General features: G+C 33.5%; 3 protein-coding genes, 1 long non-coding RNA gene, 1 other non-coding gene and 1 pseudogene across 11 annotated transcripts; 1 reads left to right on the forward strand and 5 right to left on the reverse strand.

Annotated features, from left to right (window-relative positions):
* Positions 1-724: 724 nt before the first annotated feature.
* On the reverse strand, positions 725-1,937 carry LOC106324053 (ras-related protein RABA1d). Its single transcript, XM_013762080.1, has 2 exons — positions 1,596-1,937; positions 725-1,378 (listed from the first exon to the last, which is right to left on the reverse strand). Exons 1-2 carry the CDS (start codon positions 1,814-1,816, stop codon positions 955-957), a joined length of 645 nt encoding a protein of 214 aa, XP_013617534.1. The 5' UTR covers positions 1,817-1,937; the 3' UTR covers positions 725-954.
* Positions 1,938-2,874: 937 nt separating this feature from the next.
* LOC106330364 lies at positions 2,875-3,931 on the reverse strand (annotated as a pseudogene).
* Positions 3,932-5,345: 1,414 nt separating this feature from the next.
* LOC106302229 (F-box/kelch-repeat protein At3g17530-like) lies at positions 5,346-6,430 on the reverse strand. Its single transcript, XM_013738762.1, has one exon. The coding sequence runs from the start codon at positions 6,345-6,347 to the stop codon at positions 5,346-5,348; it is 1,002 nt and encodes a 333-aa protein (XP_013594216.1). The 5' UTR covers positions 6,348-6,430.
* Positions 6,431-10,266: 3,836 nt separating this feature from the next.
* LOC106324015 lies at positions 10,267-12,792 on the forward strand. Of its 5 annotated transcripts, XR_001266690.1 has the most exons (5): positions 10,267-10,585; positions 10,689-10,747; positions 10,997-11,718; positions 12,077-12,156; positions 12,264-12,792. It is a non-coding gene; the product is annotated as an uncharacterized LOC106324015 (long non-coding RNA). The 5 variants fall into 5 exon arrangements; XR_001266689.1 differs by having other exon boundaries at positions 10,689-11,718; positions 12,233-12,792; XR_001266688.1 differs by having other exon boundaries at positions 10,689-11,718; positions 12,256-12,792.
* Positions 12,793-15,356: 2,564 nt separating this feature from the next.
* Positions 15,357-19,170, reverse strand: LOC106313176. 3 transcript variants are annotated; one of them, XM_013750937.1, is made up of 17 exons: positions 19,007-19,170; positions 18,596-18,832; positions 18,367-18,528; positions 18,235-18,285; positions 18,032-18,166; positions 17,909-17,932; positions 17,717-17,828; positions 17,510-17,635; positions 17,375-17,424; positions 17,137-17,295; positions 16,943-17,038; positions 16,728-16,843; positions 16,520-16,643; positions 16,344-16,457; positions 16,188-16,268; positions 15,957-16,097; positions 15,357-15,783 (listed from the first exon to the last, which is right to left on the reverse strand). In XM_013750937.1, the coding sequence occupies exons 1-17, from the start codon at positions 19,070-19,072 to the stop codon at positions 15,685-15,687; spliced, it is 1,893 nt and encodes a 630-aa protein (XP_013606391.1). In that variant the 5' UTR covers positions 19,073-19,170; the 3' UTR covers positions 15,357-15,684. The 3 variants fall into 3 exon arrangements, with proteins under 3 accessions (XP_013606391.1, XP_013606383.1, XP_013606375.1); XM_013750929.1 differs by having other exon boundaries at positions 15,564-16,097; XM_013750921.1 differs by having other exon boundaries at positions 15,564-16,097; positions 18,596-18,847; positions 19,007-19,087.
* Positions 19,171-19,221: 51 nt separating this feature from the next.
* TRNAG-UCC lies at positions 19,222-19,293 on the reverse strand. The gene has a single exon. It is a non-coding gene; the product is annotated as a tRNA-Gly (tRNA).
* Between the last annotated feature and the right edge of the window lie 1,361 nt (positions 19,294-20,654).

The following is a 20,654-nucleotide window of genomic DNA, read 5'->3' on the forward strand; positions in this document are numbered from 1 at the left end:
AACTTTTAGAGCTTCGATTTACTCAATTAGGATTTTTGATCTATTACCCTATGGTTTTGATTCATAAAGATTAGGGTTTTAGGGTTTCATTCTTTATCAATCAATCCATGTTCGATTATGGGTTCTTAGGTTTTGAATTAACTTTTAACCTTAGATGATTGTTGAATCAGATCACCAAAGGAGTTGAGCCGCGAGCTGGACACGAACGGGACGCGAGCTGTCTGATGCTGTCGCGAACGAGGAAGATGTCGTGTGCTGGAGCTGCTATCGGGTCGCGAACGTCTGAGCTAGGATCAGGAACGCCTTGGGCTGAAACTGATCAGGGACGCGAGCTGGAACAGATGCGGGAACAAGAGACGCGATCGGGGTTTAGGGTTCGTCGGATCGCCGGCTAGGATTAGGGTTTTAGGGTTTTTCGATTTGGGTATTAGCTTAGGGATTTAGAGTTTCGTGTTGATAACGTGTTGTGAAAGTAATTAAAAAGTCTATCTTTATTCATAATATAGATGTTCCTTATATAGGAAATTACACCGTCATAGATAAATGAAAAGAGTACAAATCATAATCTAATTACGAAAAAAAAAACATAAAGACATAAGAAAAAAAAAAAAACTGGCCGACTCGCTTTTTTTTGGACCGCGGATGGTATAATTTCTTGGTTATGAGCCATGCACAATCTGGTTCATAACGGTTTAAATATTTTTTCTCAGACTGAATAGAAAACAACGGTGAACAAACCATAGACCAAAACCGGTTAAATTACAAAATCGTTTAACAGTACAGAACCAGAGCAAACCTAAGCAGTTTTCAAGCAAAGCATAACATAGATTGTTTCCTAATAATAAAAAAACAGACATCTTCAAAAGAATTTTGAATGTATAAAAGAAGAACGATCATAGCTTTGAGGAAACAGACCAAATCCATAACAATCTGCAAGAGACTAAACGAGTCTTTTTAGTTCGAGCAGCAACCTGTTTTCTTCACAGCCGATACATCAATATCAATCTTCTCTCCTTTAGAAGGAACATTAGCCGAATCATCACCAGCCTCCATTGCTTTCTTGCTCACAACTTGGTGAATCTGAGTGAGCACTTCCGAAAACGCGTTCTCAACGTTAGTAGACTCGAGAGCTGAAGTTTCCATGAAGTAGAGTGATTCATTCTCCGCGAAAGACTTAGCATCTTCGGTCTGAACCGCAATAAGATGACGAAGATCAGATTTGTTTCCCACGAGCATCACTACTATGTTTGGGTCGGTATGGTCACGAAGCTCCCTAAGCCATCTCTCAACGTTTTCGAACGTGGAGTGTCGGGTTACGTCGTAGACGAGAAGGGCCCCAACAGCTCCTCTGTAGTATGCACTAGTGATTGCTCGGTACCTACACATCAACAGAACAAAAAACTTCAAAGCAATAAGTAAACACCCCAAAACGACGTAGTTTCTCATAAAAATGAAAAATTAATCACATATTCATGATTCTAAGATCTACAAAGACAGATCTAAAGCTTGTTTAAGCTCTTCAGACAGAAGAACAAACACATGAAAGACAGAGCAAAATATTTAAACTTTCAATTGAGGATCTGTCAAGAAGAAACCTTTCTTGACCAGCAGTGTCCCAAATCTGGGCTTTGATGACTTTGTCCTTAACAGTCAAGCTACGAGTGGCGAACTCGACGCCGATGGTGGACTTGGACTCGAGGCTAAACTCGTTCCTGGTGAATCGAGAAAGCAGATTGGACTTTCCAACACCTGAATCGCCGATTAAAACCACCTTGAATAAGTAATCGTAATCATCATCTGCTTTGTAACCCGCCATTCAACACGGATACAAAAACAAGCTTTCGTTTTTTTTTCTCTCTCTTTGGATTCAAATAAAAGTTCTCAGATTTCGACAGAAAGACGGAGACTTTAAAGAAACAACTACTAGGGTAAGACTTGTGTCTTTCTAGCTGGTCGAATTACACCAATCACTGTTATGATCTGTGTGAAAATATATGAAGGAAATTACTAAAATACCTGAATGTTGGCTTTTTACTCTCTGAAACTAGGGGTATATCCGACATTTACTGCTTAGTGTTTTTTCATTTTCTTGAAAAGGTCATAAAAGTGGTGGTAGTCATGTTTACATTGGTAAATGGCGATAATGACCATGTTCGTTATATGTCGATGGAAATTTTAACATTTTGAAATTATTTTTTTCTACAGTCTGCAACTGATCGATCGATGCAATTAATGGCAGAGTACTGGCATAAATGAACAAAATTTCATCGTTGGAGTAAAATACGAACAAACATATACATAACCAAAATAATCTCTTTTAGCCGACAAAAAATATGATCTCTTTAATTTGGAAATAAATTTGGCATTGCCGAAAAATGTAACTTTTGTCAATTGTGAGATTGATGATCTGATAAAAAGATGAAATATTTGTAGCTCTATGGACTTTTTGTATTTGTCAATTGTGAGACTGATGATGATCTGATAAAAAGATGAAATGTTTGTAGCTGTATGGACTTGGTTATTGTAGAAACCCAATCTGTTGGAAGGTTGAATACGTGCTATTTCAAAGCGCATATGACTATCAAGTATGTTCTTTACACAAATGAACTTGATGGTGGTCGGTCACTAATAGTTTATTGATAGATGAGAGTTGCTCTGCAAGACTTGGAATAGATTAGTTTGAAGCATATAGATATCAACCATTTGAAGTGATTGTCCATTAAAATTCTTTCCTCTTTTTATCGTATATGTAAAGCTATGGTTATAAGCTGTGACTATAAGCATAAACATGTTATTTGAGTAAACATCATTTAGATGACCAATTAAAAAAAACAAAAGCAGAGGGACAACAGAAAGCTAGCCATTACCCATTGATTATGTTTCTTCTTCGTATGCCTTGGTTATGTGCCCGGTTCGGTTTTCTTCTTATTCTGCCTTGGGGATATGACACAAACTTGGTACATAACTCAGGAGCCATGGCCAAATCCAAGATCCCTCTGTAACCTTATAAACTTGTTTATGTAAACCCTCTCCAACAATGTAAAAGTGATCACCACCTTCCATGAACACAAAAGACTACCACTTTATTCTCCTCGTCCACCCAGAATGTCATCTCACTTGAGTAACGTGGTAACCTAAAGTTATCAAAACTCACTACTAAGAATTTGCTCCAAGACACCTCTTTGGCTCCACTGATCTTATTGCTCAACCATACATTCATCTCTGTCAAGAATGTTCCAACGACGTGATGTAACACCGCTAGGTGTTCTTCTTTAACAACCGATATAAGCAAATCTCTATACTGAAAACCCTTCTTGTAATTAATCCGGAAGAGGCAAAGGCACAAATACCTCCGTTGTGAAATTAAAACTGAGTAGGAGTTTATGTTCAGCTTCTCTATCTTTGTGCATCCCGTAAGCGTTTCCTTTCAACGACACAGCATCGTCAAAATAATCTATCATCCGTTTATCAGTGACACCATCAAGAACCCTCCATGAATCAGAGCTAATGTCATAAATCTCACAATTAAAACCAACTTTCTGGATGTTTTAGAAATAACTGCTACACCTCAAAATTTTGTAGTTGCGGCAAGAAGATTTGCTGTTTCCACATTCAAAAGCTTAACTATCAGTCGGCCAGTAAAATTTGCTGGGTTTGATACTCCTGTACACGGGTTCCAAACCACAAGACTTTTGATATCCTTCCTGCTGCATAATATCAATCCATTGCAGTGAGAGATTAAACCCTATAGTCTAAAAGTAGCATCACCTCTATCGATGCTTTGCTCAAGTTGTTGTTCTTCATCACGAACTTTGGATCTTTTGAACCAAGCGTACCATCGTTTGCAAGTAGTTTGTAGTTTTGCTAGAGACTTAGAGGGAACCCTAGCGAGTATTTCTGATTCCAAATCATGGGGAAGATCGGACATCATAATAGTCTTCTTCTGATTTCTTAAACGACACGGCAACTGGTAATTAGTGTTTTCTTTTTGAACAAGCCGGATTGCCTTATTTATAAGCGATTCATAGGGCATCCAAACGATATTTTGTGATTTAGGGCCTAACTGGTTTCTCCGCTACGACCCGCTACCATCCGCAAACGCAGTTTTTGCGGTTGCTAGCGGTTGACAGCCTTTCGAAACAATCATACAAACCGCTACAAATCGCTTCAAACCAGTCCGAACCTTTTTGAGCTAGTTTCAACTAGCGTTTGCGGTTGCGGGCGGTTGCGGGAAGATAATTTTTTTTTCATTTTTTTTTTCAAAAACCATATAAATACAAAAATAAAAATATTCAATAAAAATTTTAAATTGGAATTATAAAAATACTAAAATATATCTATTATATTTTAATTAATATTATAAAATTTTAAAATAAAATTATTTTCTATAATATTAAAAATTTAAAACTATAACTTTCTAAATATAATTTTCATATTTATTATAATATTATGATTTTTTGATATTTTTTATAATTATATAAAATGTAAATATTGTTAATTTATTATTTAACCACTGTTGTATTTGAAAGTTAACCAGTCATAAGTATCCCGCAAACGCATCAATTTCTAACCGCATAACCAGTCATACAAATCTCTTAAAACTGCAACCACCCGCATTCGCAAACTCCCGCAATCGCAACCGCAACCGCTGCGTTTGAACCAGTCAGGCCTTAAGCTCATTAGTCTTTGTTTACAAAATACTATTAATTTTAAAAATGTCAATACTAAAAATTGATTCTTTCAAAATAAAATAGAAATCAATATAAAATAATTTAAAATACAAAAATAGAAATACCTCAATAATTAAAATGATTTCAGTCCTTAAATATTTGAAAATTAATATTAATATTAACCAACAAAATAAGGAAAAACCAGTAAAATATAACTTTATATATACCAAATTTAAAATTAAATATAAAAAGTATGTTAACAAAAGAAAATAAAGTTCAAAATTAGATTTGATATTTATACTAACTCATTTGAAGAATTAGCATTAAATAGTTTAACAAACAAAAATTTGTGCACAAGTTTTTTTTACGATAGAAGTCATGTGTTATTGAAAATGTTCAAATATATACACCAACAAAAATAGATAAATCAGCATTGTGATTTAATATTTTAAAATATTTCATTAATGTAAATAAACAAAGAGAAATCAATAAATAGGAATTAATTTGATACACATGCTAATTCTTTGAAAATTAACATTAAAATATTTTAAAAATTATGTTTTGAAAAACGTCAAATTGCACAAATATTGTATATATCAAAATAAAATGGATAATTAATATACCAAAACAAGAGTTACACCCCACAAATAAACAAAAGCTAGCTTAATTATCCATTTACAATGTTTCTTCTTTTTTCGTCTTGGGGATGTGACCCAAACTTGGAACATAACTCAGGAGACATGGCCAAATCCAAGATTTACCAAAAACTTGTTTATGCAAACGTTCTCCTACAATGAAAACGTAATCATAATTGTATCTGTCTCTAATACAAGTTACTACCACTTTATCCTCATCGTCCACCCAAAAAGTCATCCCTTTCACGTAACTTGGATACTTAAAGTTATCAAAGCTCACTGCTAAGAATTTGCTCCATGACACCTCTTTGGCTTCATCAATCTTATTGCTCAACCATACATTCATCTCTGTCAAGGATGTACCAATATTGTGATGTAAAACTGCGAGGCGTTCTTCTCTAACAACCGATATACCCAAATGTCTATAATCACTCTGATCCGGAAGAGGCATAGACACAAATACCTCCGTTGTGAAATTAAAACTGAGTAGGACATTATGGCGAGCTTCTCTATCAAAATGAATCCAGTAAGCATTTCCTTTCAGCGAAACAACATTGTCAGAACAATGTATCCTCCAGGTCACACCAGCAAGAACCCTCCATGAATCAGAGCTGAAATCATAAATCTCACAGTTAAAAATACGTTGCTCACTGTTTTTGCAATAATAACTGCTACACCTCAAAATTTTGTAGTTGGGGCAAGAAGATTCGCTGTTTCCACATCCAAAAGCATAACTATCATTCCACTGGTAAAAACTTTTGGGTTTGATACTCATGGTTTCACCGGTACAAGGATTCCAAACCACAAGACTTTCGAAATCCTCCATGCAGCATAATATCAATCCGTTGCAGTGAAAGATTCGAGATAACTTTAACTCTTTTGAATCTTCAAGACGGGTAAGTTTCCCTGTAAACTCGATGGATGCATACTCAATGCATTTGTTACGGAAGCGGTTGCGCAATCTGTTAACTCTAATCGAATAAACCCTATAGTCTATAAGGAACATCACCTCTTTCGATGCTTTACGCAAGATGTTGTTCATCTTCACGAACTTTGGATCTTTGAATAAAGCGTACCATCGTTTGCAAGTAGTTTGCAATTTTGCTAGAGACTTGGACGGAACCCTAGCGAGTATTTCTAATTCCAAATCATGGGGTAGATCGGAAATCATAATAGTCATCTTCTAGTTAACTCCAGCCCCTAAAAAAAAACTAGAAATTATGGTTTTATTTTTCAACAAGTAGAATTGTTTTATTTATAAGCGCAGGGCAGGCAAACTAATTTCTTTTGGCAAAACTAGATTAAAAAGGAGAATCTAACTGGGTGCTATTGGATAGTGAGTTTAAAGTTAACTCTTTAGATTTTATGATCTAGTGTTATTTAATGATTGATTTTAACATTATTTATTAAAAATATAGTGTCATTTATTGTATTTTAAATATTTTTATTAAAAGATTTTGAAATCTAATAATATTGGTTATTGTATTTAATTTTCTTATATATTAAAACAGAAGCCTCAACCTTGATTCATGTGTGATTTTTTTAAAATGGATCTAATAGACCTATTTCTATAAAGTCATGTTACATTTAATCTCTAATCTTATCATTTAAATTTTAGGTATACCAGAAATTTTTATTGGGCTATCAATAATTAGATTTAAAAAATAGATGATCCATTGGATTTATAGATAGTATAAATTAAATAGATATAATTTAATGTTGTAATATTATACCTCCATATGTTAAATATTTAAATATTTGTCGATGTTAACTTTTAAAATTATAAAGATTTTTTTTTTGAATAAAAAAAATCATATTATCTAACAATGATTAATTTTTACTACCTTAAACCAATGAAAACAATTTTTAAACTATATAGTTTATTTGAAAAATTAAACAAAAACTAAATGTTTAATTATTTACTCGATAATATAAATCTATGAAGCAGAAAGTTTAATTTTTTAAAAACTTTATAAATTTGTGAAATGTTACAATATCTTTGAATATGACAATAAAAAAATATTTTACTAATCTTCATATATATAGTTACGATTTTAATAATGAAATATAATCCAAAAAAATATATATAGAAGAAGATACAAATACATGTGAAATTTTAAAACAAATTATTCAATGAAAAAATATACCGTAAACTTATTATGTTTTAAAAATTGATAGACACATATATTATAATATATATCAATTTAGAATTGAAAACAAAATGTTTATATAAAAATAAATGAAAACAAAAACTTTCGTGGTTGCGCGGATCGAGATCTAGTTGTTATTAAAAGAACTAAAAGTCCATTGTTATTCAATTCAATATTTGAATACAACCTTTAAAATCTTGTGTTATCATGTTTGGTAGATCTTCACAATCCATTTGACTTGTAGGAAATGAATTTGGATAACATTCCATGTGTAAAATATATCAATCAAAATCTCATATCTTATCTTCAGATTTTGTAAACAATTTTTCTTAAACCAAAACCATTTAATTGAAAAAATATCTGACGTGAACTAAAAACCATCTAATGGACAAAAAAAATTTATATAACAAAAAGAATGAATCATATGTTCTGTATCTATAGCAAATATTAACAATAGAGCTGTAAAGTTTGCATATCACATTTTCATCTAATCAGATTCTTATGATCCAAACATTAAAAAATAGTTTCATTTTTTAACTTTTTAACTAAACCCTTTTTCGTATCAACTTGATTAAATTAGGCCTAGATTAAATTCATATGTAGATCGATAACAATTTATTTCTTATAAAACACTTACCATGATATATCGTTTAGGTAGGCAAAAAGTCTAATAGCTTGCGGCAGAATAGATGATAGGATTAATTCAAACTAATATTAAATAAATTTTACCTTTATCGGATGATAGGGAGAAATTCATATACCTAAAAATTTTTTTTTGTCACAAATATATATCTTAAAAATAAAAACGACTTAAATGTTTTATTAAAAGTAAATATACACTTATATTCGTTTGGTTAATTAATCTAAACATTAGGATTTAATTAGAGTTAAGGAGTGGAGTTTAGGGTTTAGGATTTAAAATTTAAGATTTAGAGTTTAGGATTTAGGGTTCAGAGTTGAGGAGTGGTGTTTTGGGAAAGGATTTCAAATTTTAAAAAATAAAAATATTTAAAATTTTCAAAATAAAAATTGATATTTTGGTCATTTTAGTTTTTTGAAATCTATTTTTATGACAAAAACTTAAAAATATCCATCCGAGAGGATCGCCTTTGATTCAAACCCATTATTAAACACCCAGCTTCAAAATCAGCCACTGTACAAGCCAAACGGGTAAGTTCTATTTATTATGAGCTCGTACAACTAATCCAGAGTATCCTAGTGGTAGTTAAATTTGCAAGACACGGTTGTTCAAGCCCAGAATGGTGAACATTAGCTTTAAGAGATTTCTTTTTATTATGGAATTTTTTTATTTTTTTGTATTTTAGATGTTTTGTAGTTTTCTATAAAATCTTGTTGTTTTTCTTTTTTGAAAAAAATAAAATCTTGTTGTTTTTAGTCGTTTTATGTTATTTTGAGCTGACGACCTTATATCTCAGCTGATGAACCAGTTTATAAGGTTCTTTTTCAGCTTTGTAAGAACAAAAACTTTATACATATCATCTAATATAGAGTCAGTTTGCCCCGTAGAGCAAAATTCAGTCAAGTTCTCTCTTCGTGTGTGATTCACGTAGAGCCAAGTTCTCAGTAGTATAAGAGATCCTCCCATAGTCTATGTGGTGCCATCAATCCATACCTGTCTAATCAAGTTCCTAGGTCGATTGTTGTTTGTGGAATGACATTAATGCCATACCATTTTTGCGAGAGATTTACATTTTTGTTACAACCATTTGAATGAAAAATAGAAAATGTGTAAATTTTATTTATATAGTGAGCTAAAAATTTCCAATTATGTTAAATATATTCGATCCGAAAGTCTTCTAACGTAAAAAAAAAAGATTTACTTCCTCGAAGTCGTTTATACCCTAAATATAAACTATGAACTCAAATAACTAACTAAATAGAAACAAACAATTCAATAAAGTTAAATTCAACTTAAAATGTGTTTAATATACATAAAACTAAACACATATAAGTCAAAAATTATTTTTCAGAAAAATGTTAAGCTTCCAAAATCTAACCCTAAAAATACATACAATAATACAATATATGTTACCAAACCCTAAACCAAAAAATACTATGACTCACTATATTCACTCATCTATGTTGAAAACAATTCAATTTTACTATATCTTAATTTATATCATTTACAAATATTTATAATTAAATGATTTATAAATTATTTGTAAGATCTAATATACGAGACTTCCAGAAGACTTACAAAAACATAGAAGACTTTATGGAGCTATATGTGGAATAATGAATTCTGTTTTTTTTTTTTTTTGTCATAAGAAATTGGTTGTAATTTCACAAGGTTTTTAGGTTAGTTTTGCATCTAACTATATTAAAAGGAAGATATGCTCAATCCTAAAGCCATCCAGGTAGGATTACAAAATCAGCCAATTAGAACCCTCTTTTTTAACACGTCATAACTGTTTCTGTCCAAAGAAGAGAGAAACTAGGTTTTCGTCTGGGTTGACCAGAGATAAAAAAGTCAGTTCAAGCCCATTAATGCTTAACCTAACAATCGTGGAAGCGTTGAGCTCATCTTCCCTATCCCGATTCGGATTCGATTGGTAATGGTTGTAGCTTTAAAATTTTTGCTGTAGAAAAAAATCTGTAGACTTTTTGCTGTGGCTTTAGATTTTAGTGCTGTAGAATTTTATGGAAAGCACTAAAAAATTGTTTTGAATATTTGGCTCTGCAGAGCATTTGTACAGCTGTAGGTTATTTCAAGAGCTGTGGTTTCGAAAAAAAATTAAACTTTGATTGCTCTGAATTTGGTGGTGGTGTAGAAATAAATGACCCCCTAAGCTTCATCTTCACCGGTTGCGATAGTAACTTTGCTACTGCTTCCTCCTCTTCATCAATCAATGATGCTATTAAATCTCATATTTATTGTTTCGTTATACCTTCCTCTTCTTCTCCTCATATATAAAATCTATCATATCTTCGTAGAGAATTACTTTGAACCAAATTCAGAAACCTCCTTTCAAGAATCTCAAGATATGGCGATTGTTAGCTCTTTACCTTTGTGAGTTTACAACTGCTGCAGTATTTTTTGAGATCTGAACGGAAGATTTTTCGTGCCACTTTGAAGGAGCACCCCCAAGAACGAATATGTTTTTCTTGTGTGAGTTTCAGATAAATCTCTGGATATAACTTTTTTTTCTGACGAAATATCATTCTCAGTCTTATTAGGTTGAATTATTTGTTCCTGCAATTCTTATTTTCAGACTAGCGAGGTCGTACTCTCGGATCTCTGGCCTATCTGCCTAACGCAAAGCTTGGATCTGTATTGCAGGACTAATTTTGTTTCTTAGCCTCTGTCTAATGATTATGAAACAACCATAAAGCTCTTTACCCGTCATCTCCAGAATTCAATAAATAAAGCATTTTCACTACAATCTGATTTGGTCAATAGTTTGACTTATAACATCTTCCTCATAGGGGTTTTGATGGTTTCAGGCTTAGTTGTTTGTTTAAACTAGGTCTAAAGCTCCAACCTTATTTGATTTGTTTTTGTTTTTGTTGTTCTTTTCAGTTGGTGTATATGATGATGAGAATTTTATTCTTAAGCTTAAGGTTGGACTGAAAAATGTCTGCATAGACGACCAAGCAGACACTGTCACATTCTTTGAAGGTTATCAAGATATCAGTAGGAGAGGCATCACACATGACAGCTATGAATCTGAAGTTTGGCACTATAATATAGGAGTTGCGAAGCGGATCGGCGACGGCTCCACCGATTTAGATGCTCCGTGAAGGATTACGCTTGGGGCAAAATCGGGGGTTGGATTCACTCGTGTAAAGAGTCTTCCGATGGACTGATCGATTCGACAAGACCGTACGCGGAGCTTTGGATGGGGACGTCCGAGTTACTTGGAGGATGATGCTGATGGCGTCACGCTTAGATCGTGGATTGCTGAAAACCCTGAGGCTCTTGGAGAAATGGGGTAATGAAGTCATGGTTCGCCATGAACTTGGACAACGTCAGGAGTCACTCTTGAGATTCAGATATTTGAGGATTTCAAATGGTTTAATGCTTCTTATGTTCCTGTCTTCGAGGGGCTACAAGAATCTGATAGGCATATCTATTATTTCTCTTCACACAACGATAATGGACGAAGACAAATCAAATTCAAAAACCCCAAATATCTCATGAGATGTAATATTCTTCAGTCCCAGCTTAGAGATCTCTGACATATTTTGATATTTGAGCTTCTAGGCATTTCACAGACGGCTATGAGTGATGTTCTTCGTGAGGTATGGTCCATTTTCTGTACTGCATTTCTACTGGTTCATTGTAGACAAGTTATTCTTTAACAAAGTTTCCACCTGTTTTGATGAACCGAAAGTCGAATTGAGATGCATTAACAAAGAAGCTATGAAACAAAAAGAAAGGGGAGGTCTAAGCTCTCTCTAGAAAAAGCTAACGTTGCATTTTTAATTAATCAGCTTTTAGTAGACAAAAGTCTTGAAACTATTCATTGTTTGTGTTACTCTTTGTTTCCTTTTTGTCTCAAATGTCTACTGGTTTGTATGGGTTTCTTTGGTTCCATATGAATTTTCTGTTATGTATTGTGATTGAATGGCTGTGGCATTACTCATTGCATATATAAAGTATGTGGAATCACACGTGTGGAAGAAGAGACCAGATTAAAAGTTGATGCAGCTGCGAACCAACAAGAAAAACAAACCAAGGTACATATACAAATTTCACTATAATATATGACTATCTATCTTATGTCTTCCCTTTGTTGTTCTCACTTGGAGTCAGAGAATCTAATGAATCCAGCTTAGTGTTTCAGTGTATACAATGGGATATATATATAAAACACTAGCTGAATAAAGAAGGTTAGCCAGAAAATGAAATGGCAGAATTGAAGAGGCAGCTCATGTCCCCAATGTCTACCACAGTTACATCAAAAGATGGTGCAAGGAAACTGGGGTTTGTGAGCCGGTTACAGGGAATGTGCAAGGTACTGAGCTTCCTGAACAGTGTGATGATGATCTGTTGGAGAAGACAAAGTAGAGATCGCTCATAAAGAAGTCCATGATACTATGTTTGGAGGACCTGCCAGAAATAGAGAGGAAGCCGGTAAAGAAGCTAAAGAAGACGTTGAAAATGGTAACCAAGGCTTTGGGTGTGCTAGAGAGGACAAATAGACACAAACTAGCTCAGTGAGTAAATCATGTTGACTAATTACTTGTGATACAGTTTGGAATTATAATATGCAGAACATGATCGTATTATTATCGTGAGAAATTATGTACTTCTGTTTTTTCTCAATTCCACCATGTTAGTTTATTGCAGAGTTCTTTGTACTCTTTCCATTACTTGGCATGTCACTGGAATTACATCTTTGAATGTGCAATCTTTATTTTAGGTATTTAAAAATAATCGCAAGAAACTAACAAAAGAAAGACTTAGACTCTAACAAAGAGAAGTAGAATGAAATAACCATTGAACCACACAAGAAAAAAAATTCAGTTGATGAGCTCTGGCCTCCTCTCTAAGTCACCTACAAGATTAACCGTAACCACATTAAACAATAACGGCTAACAAACGTTTTAAAATTTCTGTTCACAAAAAGTAAAGAAAGATTAAAAAAAAATAGTGTATGAAGTTTACCAAAAAATATTAAAGACACGGAGTAAGAAAAAAACTAAATCACTATTTTTTCAATGGAAATTAAAATAATGGATGTGATTGGTAACCATCGTAGGAACATTAATAATGAATAAGAAAATAATGAATAGATATAAAATTTTGGAAAATATGAGGAATGATGGTTTCTTATCAAAATTAACAAGGAACAATTTTGTATTATAATTCTCTACAAAAAAAAAGAATGAAAATGAACGAAAAGGAACCCCTATTCCTCATAAATGGTAATTTTTATAAGGAACGTTAAGGAATGTTATGTTCTTCTCCTTATTCCCATGGTCACCAGTCACCCCCAATAAGGCTATATCGAATTAGAAATAATTTGTATTTTCAATTTGTGATATTAGTACAAGATTTTAGAATGTTTTTACTGGAAAATGAAGTAATAAGAAAATAATGTTTTTGGATCATAGTTTTGGACTAAAATATATTAAAAACTCCCCTAATTGGTATATAAAAAATTCATTTTTAATAATAGCGTAATAACCTGATTGTATTTTTAAAAAAATAGTAATTTTAAAACCAACTAATATATAATAATAAAATTTAAATAAATTTGAATATATATTGAGAATATTTTGATTATCATTTTACATTGAATTTCAATCCAGAATAATATTTTAAATATAGCTAGATTATAAGATATTTTTTTGTTTATAACTAAACATAAAATATAGTAATAATAATTGCTGGAAAAAAATATAGTAATAATCCTATTTTCATATAATTTTCCGTGTATTTAACAGATACAACATTTTTAAAAGTTTTTTTTATTTAAAGCAATGAGTAGCTTTATGTATTGCAATTGTAAAAATAGATTATAATCGTAAGAAAATATATTATAAAATATTAAATAACATATAAATAAAAACATTAATATGATATAAATAGTATATATGTGACAAAGAAATATGTGATGTGCAGATTAATAATATATTTTCTTAATTACTTAAATATGTAAGAAAAGATATTGTGGATAATAACTAAGGTTTTAACAAATTCTTTATTCATTTCGCATCTGTAAGAAAATATATTTTGGATAATCCCATACATATTTTAGATAGTAAAAAAAAATTGTAAATTTTACTCGATTCTAATTCAATTTTTATTTATATTTTTATAACATAGAAGTAATATATTGTAAAAAAAAAATGTTATTTGAATAAACTCGGGCGTAGCCCGGGCAAAATCTCTAGTTTGATTAAAGTTTGGGTATACTTTGTATTTAAACTCAAGTTTTGAATCATATTTGGTAAATTTCCCAAATAATAATAAAGATTGCTACAAAAAGATATTTCAACTAAATCATAAATTAAATATAGAAAATATAACACATGAAATCATAGTTTTGATATTCATGTTTTCATGTCGGATATGAATCAGTTCTTATCGGATCATTTTTACTCGTGTGGGTTCTTATCGTGTTTGTATCTATTCTGGTCGGTTCTTTTTGGTTTTGTTTTTTTTGGATTCAACTAGTACTTATAATTTTTTGTTTGGTTTCAAATCGAGTATTTTCGAGTTGGTTCCCGTTTAGATTTTTGGATCCGGATAAAATGGTCAGACCTAAAAAAGTCTCTGAGAAATTGCTCAATATATATATATATATATATATATAATATTATATATATATATATATATAAGTATTTAAAATTACATATTTGTCATCGTATTTTATTTAAGAAACATATAGTTTAAAAGTGCATTTGCATGGTAGATGGTTATACTCTTTTAAAACCCTAGTTGTTAGAGGAAAAAAATTCCATTTTTTTTTGTGCATGCGCCGGTGGCTTTCCTATCATCGATGCTGTGATTTCTCTTCCAATAGTCTCTTCTTCTTTGTTTTCTAATATTATGAGTTTATTCTGATTGTTTCTTTTAAAGTTTCTAGGTACATTTTCATTTTTCTGATTTTTGTAATCGGAGATATATTTGTTTTGTTCCGGTCTTTGCTGTAGTGGTTATCGCAGATTGGTCAACAGAATTTCGAACAAACGTTTTTGAACGGATCTCTTCCAAACCAGATCTAACCAAAAAAATTATTTGGAAATTTTTTATCGTGTAAACAATGAACGTGACAAAAAGCACTTGGCAAATACACAATGATCAGCGGCTTTTGTATTCACATACTATTTCAAGCCCATGACCTTCTAAATGTCATTTTTTTTGGGACATTAACCTCTTTGATGTTTAGGTTAGAAAAACATTTTTAGCAAATACACAATGATTCTTGGAGAAGAAAACAGCGCTCAATGATTATGTACTTTCGTCCATAAACAACGCATCTTCCTATTAGAAAAGAAACAAAACAGAAAAGAGAGAGACAACTGTTGTGTGCTCCATCCTTCCCACACTCGACCTCCATTATTTGATGAAAATCCATTTACTTTGTCACTACCATAAAAAGTCTCCATCAAACCTTTCCCCACGGCCACGAAACTGAGAAACCCTCCAATCAAAATTCTTAATTATTACAAGAATACACCAATGTCTCACTCTCCACCTCCATTTTTATCTTCCTCTGTTACTACTCAGAGTCTCAGAACGTACCAACACTAGTTTCAGACAAACTCCTTGACAAGTACATTGACGTGTCTGAGTTCCAATTCGATTACCAGAAAAGCGGACTCTGGTCTCCACCGTTTCAACGCACCGCTTTTCTTACATCCCAAGGAACAATTTTTTATTGTTGTCGTTGAATAAGCAGAGCTTTGTATAATCAATCCACTCCTCAATGTACCAAACCGTATACACATGGAATATACAACCTTTATTTTGTTTTGTAGTTCAAAAAAAAAAAGAAAACAGAAAGAGACCTGAATATTTTTTAAACAGAAACAGTGCTCTGTTCCAAAGCTTCTTTGCCAGTGATTCCATCTTTCAGATTCTTGAAGTACTCATTGTAGTCTTTCTCTGGTGGAGGATTCTCAGGATCTACTGTGAACGGTTCGCTAAACGGAACCGTGCTTTTAACCTGCAAAAACAAACACACAAAGATAAAAAAAAAACAAAACTCAAATGAGACATTAAGCATCTTCTTGAAGAAGAACAAATCAAAACTAACCTCGAATGTCTTGTTGAGAGCATGCGGGCTTTCTAAAGCAGCGATGCATATACGTGCTACTTCGTCTCTCGATACCTTCCCCTATATAATATAACAAAGGCAAGGTTGGTGGTTATGTTTAGGTTAAAGGGCAACAAAAAAATGAAATGAAATTACGGTAATGTTGTCGCCTTGATCGAAAATGAGATCAGCTCCTGCAGGCTCTTCTGTTAAAGCACATGGCCGTACTATCGCATATGGTATCCCGCTTTCACGTATCAGATCCTCTCCCTGTTCATAAGAGTTCAGTGAATATGAGTTTCTCAAATTTTCTGCTAAGAAGAGAGACAAACCTTTAACTTGTAGGTGAGAATGAAATCAAGCTCCTTGTTTAATCTAACGGCAGGAGGTTGTTTGGTTAGATCCAAACCAGGTCTCTCTGGTCGGGTTACACCCGCAGAGCCAACATGAACAAACCTGTAACCGTAAGTAACACAGTTTCACTTCAGAGTTAAGAGTGAAGAGTTTTTGTCTTGAAAAGAGTAAGAAACTAAACCAGACCTTGGAGTAACGGGATCTTGAATGTATGCTCGAATGGTCGATAGAGGAAGCTCGAATGGTCCTTCTTTGAATGTGGGGTTAAGCTTACCGTCATACTCAAATTTGCTAAACATAAGCTGAAAGAGAAAAAAATGCAAATAGAATAAAACGTTACAAGTATGATTAGTCAAATATTAATTAACTAACTTATGCTAACAGAAAGACAAAACACAAACCTGTAGTGAAATGATACTGGCTGGATTAAAAGGAGGTGCATCTGACTTTGTCCTCGCACGAAACACAGGTCTTAAAGACGAGAAAGGTAAGCGTACCTACGTGTTGACCAAAAAAAAAAAACATAACATTACATTGTTACTGATACTACACACACGCCAAACAAGTAGATCAAGAAAAAGTAGTTTTAAGTTACAGATTGCCATTGGCCTGGTGAAGTGTCGAAACTAGCGGTGTAACCAACAGTGTCCCAATCTTGGCTTGTCCGGACGATAAGCTTGTAACGGAGCCCGTCTCCTTTTAGCCGTAACTCCAAACCATCATATGCAGAAAGATCCTCTGCCTCTGAAAAATTCTGTGTTTAAAGAAAAAAAATGACTCATATGCTTCCAATAAAATAACAAATACCATGACATTAGAGTCATAACCTTTACCTTGGTTCTAACACTAGTGAATCCGCCATTATTTGTCGTTGAAACATTTCCTAAGAAACATGTTATGTTTATGTAAGTAACAACCAAAGAGAAATAAAACAGCAACATAGAGTTGTTGTTATAATATCATCAAACCTTTGAAAATCCCGGTAGGTCCACCGTTTTCACCGCCGGTAAGATCTACTATGAAGTTACTTTCGCTGACACCTCCCATCACAACATCATCCAAGGCCCCCCAAGGTAGATCTTTGAATGTGTTATCTATACAGATACATTGGTTAAATTTTATAAAAAATGACATGTCAAGCTAGAAGCCTAATGAAGTTACTTGACTGTACTTACCCCCAACACCGAAAATAAGCTTCCCATTCTCAAGTCCAACACCATCTCTAACAGCATTGATCAAGTTCTTCATTCCAACGTACTCCACTAACTCGGGTGAGTCGCCTTTTATCTGTGTATCACCACACAATCTATAAGTTCTAGTTCTGTTGAGCATCGAACGTACTAGATAAGTTGTTCAAGTCTCATTACCTCTGGCTCGAAGAACCGGACTCCCTGCATTAAAACCCATATCCATCATTTCTCATAGCTAGAATATATATAAAATTAAAAAGGTTTGAGAGAAAAACTTCAGTATTGTAAATTTTGAGCAACCTGATTGTACTTTTGTCTCTCAGGTGTATCTCCTTCCTTTGGACCCACTATAACCGAAACAGCGTTGATCACTTTCCTCACTCCTTTAAACTTCTCAGCAACCAGTGTGTTGTCCTTTGTGATGTCTGCCACAATCTGACAAAACATCAAAGATGTTAGAACTATAAAAGACACCAAGAAGGAAAATGTGGAAAGTTTCTCACCAAGTCAATGTCAGGTCCCAGCATCTTCCTAGCCTTTTCTTCATTTCTAACCTGTGGATATATATCACACAAAGTTCAACACTTCACCCACATTTATATGAATATCAAAGAAACCAATATAAAGGTTAGTACCAATGCTTTAACAGGCAACCCTCTACTCCTCAAGATATCAACAACCCTTCTACCAACACCACCAGTAGCTCCAGCCACAAGTATGATTCCAGAAGTTTCCATTTCATTAAGCGGTTCCTCCGTTGATCCGTTGGTAAGTTTCTCAAACACTGATGAAACAAACTTCACAAGCCAACAAAAGTAAACAATCACACTTTTTTTTTATTAAAACCTCAATGAGAATCAAAACCTTTAGTGGAGAGGGTGGTCCGTTGAAGAAGTACAATGTTTTGATGAATCTCCCAAAGTCCCAGCCTTGTGATCCTCCTGATTTAGCAGTGACCCGTTTTCTAAATGATCTTAGATAGACAGAAGAATGTGAAGCTTGTTGGTCACGAAGACGTTGGCCTCTATCATCGAGTTGAAGAAACGGTTTAGGGAGTGAAGTGTTGTTAGAGAACTTTACTTTATAACTTGATGAAGAACCCTGCAAAGTAACAAACTTTAAACCACATACAAGTGAACATAACATGAGTAATAGAGAAATATTTTCGAATTTGGTTTGTTACACAACACGCTTAGCCTGAAACTGCATCCCTCCTAGTTACATAATTTTCAGACCAAACATAAGATCAGTTTGAAGAATGAAACTTAAAGTAACCTGAATTTTGTTGACGATGGAAGGAGATAGCGGCGATGAAAGCTTGAGAGAAGAAGAAAGCTCCATTTCTCAGTTATTACTCTGAAGATTTGGTCTCGAGAGATGTTTGTGCTGTGAAATGAATTGAGATTGTAGACCACACACGTGGCGATGTCTCAACCAACGGTTTTGTTTTCCGGTTCTGTCGTGAAGAAATTGGTTTTAAAAAAAAAGAATGCGTCTGCCGGGAGTCGAACCCGGATCTATTGCTTGGAAGGCAATTATCCTAACCGTTGGACTACAGACGCTCTTGTTGTTTTTTAAGAAGCCAACCTTTATATAAATGTGTTTTCCAGCCATAGTGGTTGTTAACCTTGGGAAGAGATTTACGCCAGAATTTTGATTGAAGATGTAAGTTTGCAATCTTTTATATATGTTGTGATTGGCCGAGAGCAGAGAAAATAAATTGCGTTCTGTAATCTTTATTTATGTTGTGAACTAGTGATTGATTAAGTTGACTAATTATCTTCTCTGTAGTGATGATACTTTTAACATTCATTTGACTAGAAGTTTTAAGCTTGTCTAGTGACAATAAACAAAATATTCGTATTCTTCTGTTTTTGGTCTATGTATTTGTTGCATCAAAAAATGAAACAATCGAGAGATGTTCAAGCTGTCTAACTCAAATCAAGTTTTCAACACAATCCAAAATCAGATGAAAAGGAGGACTCATAGATATACCGGTTTGACCAGTCCGTTTTCAAAACATTAGTAATAGCATAAGCCAAATGTCGCAATATGTACTGGTTTACCTAGCTTCAGCTTTTGACTTTTTTCCAGCCTCGTAAAATTTTGCGATATTAAATCAGGGCTTTACATAGAAGAACATGTGGGGAACATTTGATCAGTGTGGTTAGGTTTGTTTAGAACTCAAGACGCCGATGCTGGCACGTGGAGGTGGTCCTGGTGGAGCCAAGCAATGCTTCGCCGCAAAGTAGCGATATTGGTCGGCACGTGATAAAAGAATGCTAGGGGTATATATAGTTAATTAATGATCTATTATTATTAACTTTTAAAACTAACAAGAGATTTTAGAAAACGTAGGAAAGACCGGAATCTTCGACCTGATCGATGATTACAATGTTTGGGACATTTTGGTTCTAAGGTTAGGTATTATGGATCGATATACGTATACGAATGTGGATGTTGGAACATCAGTTAAAGGCAGCTTGCATATTAGATAGTGTTCTAATTTAATTTCTCATAGTTTTGTCTTAGAATTTTTTGTCCACAAAATTTAATGGTTTTGTGTAAAAATATGTAACCATATTCAAATCTGGTTATCATCAACACATCTAACAATCACTACAAGAAAACAGGGGGATTCTGATGGCCGAAATCGTCGGAAATTCGTCGGAATCGGTCTATTCCGACGAATTTCCGACGAACCCGTCCGTCGGTATCGTTTCGTCGGAAAAAAAAAAATCGTCGGAATTTCGTCAGAAATTCCGACGACTTTCTGACGAATACCGAGAAACGTTATTCTGACGAACTTCCGACGATATTACGATGCGGCTACACGAGACCAGAGTTCATCGGAAAACTACAATTCCGACGAACGTGGTTCCTCGGTTTATTCCGACGAACTTTGGGCGTCGGAATTTACCGA

The sequence above is a fragment of the Brassica oleracea genome, chromosome C1 (genome assembly GCF_000695525.1).
Source record: "Brassica oleracea var. oleracea cultivar TO1000 chromosome C1, BOL, whole genome shotgun sequence".
Lineage (NCBI taxonomy): Eukaryota > Viridiplantae > Streptophyta > Magnoliopsida > Brassicales > Brassicaceae > Brassica > Brassica oleracea.